This window comes from Gekko japonicus, unplaced genomic scaffold (assembly GCF_001447785.1).
Source record: "Gekko japonicus isolate JY-2015 unplaced genomic scaffold, Gekko_japonicus_V1.1 scaffold3496, whole genome shotgun sequence".
Lineage (NCBI taxonomy): Eukaryota > Metazoa > Chordata > Lepidosauria > Squamata > Gekkonidae > Gekko > Gekko japonicus.
Window position 1 is genome coordinate 60,413 of NW_015163715.1, and position 1,228 is coordinate 61,640.

At 40.6% G+C, this 1,228-nt stretch overlaps 1 protein-coding gene across 1 annotated transcript in view; it reads right to left on the minus strand.

Annotated features, from left to right (window-relative positions):
- BANF2 (barrier to autointegration factor 2) overlaps positions 1-572 on the minus strand; it is a 5,802-nt gene extending 5,230 nt beyond the window's left edge. Inside the window, exon 1 of the mRNA XM_015407854.1 lies at positions 447-572. Within this exon, the coding sequence (XP_015263340.1) occupies positions 447-572 (126 nt within the window). The remainder of the gene's footprint in view (positions 1-446) is intronic.
- Positions 573-1,228: the final 656 nt, after the last annotated feature.

Here is a 1,228-nt window from a genome sequence, read left to right on the forward strand (position 1 = left end):
TCCCCAACAAAATTCAAGACAAATACAATTGTGTTAACATTAAAACAATTATAAACAAAACAGGTTGCTTCCATATACACCTTGAACTCCAGTTAGGTGTCCAAACTAAAGCAGGGTCTTTTGGGACATTTACATATCATTGTTGGCTGATCATCCACAAGCCTGTTTTGATACAGTCCTTTTGGACAGATCACAGTTAAGGTGTGTTTGCATGGCAGGTGGACAGGGAGGCGTGCGTGTTTGCAGGCTCTGCTCATATTGGCAAAATTTTCCTTTTTCCTCCCCTGCTACCTCCCCCCCCCACTATAATGCTGCGGGGAGGTGTGAAAAGTCCACTTCCCAAGAGCATCTAAGATGGGGCAAACGACCGGTGTGGGAAAACCCAAGGTGCGCTTGCCTATCCAGCCACAGCAATGTGTATGGCTCCTGTCCAAACCAGTTCTTACCTTGTCAAATCCCTTGGCCGCTAGTTTTGCTCCAAGCTCCTCATTAATGCCATCAATTGCTGTAATAGGCTTGTCACCCATTGGTTCACACACAAAGTCCTCAAACGTCTTAGTTCTGATAGCCATGGTCTGGATCACCCGGAGAAGAGAGGAAGTAACTTGAATGTTTTGTACTGTTGGGATTTTAAATGGTTTTAATTATGTTTTATATTGGCATTTGCCCCTATGTAAGCCGCCCTGAGCCCGCATTGCGGGGAGGGCGGGGTATAAATTGAATAAAATAAATAAATAAGTAAAGGAGAAGGGAGGAAATACGAACAGGACATGACAGCCACAGGAGTATAACACTTTGCTTCATTTTTAAATAAATTTTTCATTAGTACTCAACCATAACTTATCCAATTCAATCGGATTGTCATAGAATCCCACTTTCTTGTCTATAGACCATCTTGAAATGAGTTGATTTTTCTCCCACCAAGTTAAACTTGCCCCTTGTTCTCTAAGGATATCATCTGCAAGCAAGTTTCCATTTGAATCCAATAGATCTTCATATCTCCATTTGGTATATTTAACATTAAGAGAAGGTTTTACAAATGCCTCTATTGGGGAATGTCATTTAGGTATTTTACTATAAGCGTTAACCTTTATCTCTTCCCAGACTTTATATAAAGCCGTTCTAATCGAATGTTGTTTAAAAAAGGAGGAAGTTTTATTGTACCAGAGAAAATAATGCCAACCCATTTGGAGATCATGCCCCTCAAGGTATAAGAGTCTTTTATCCT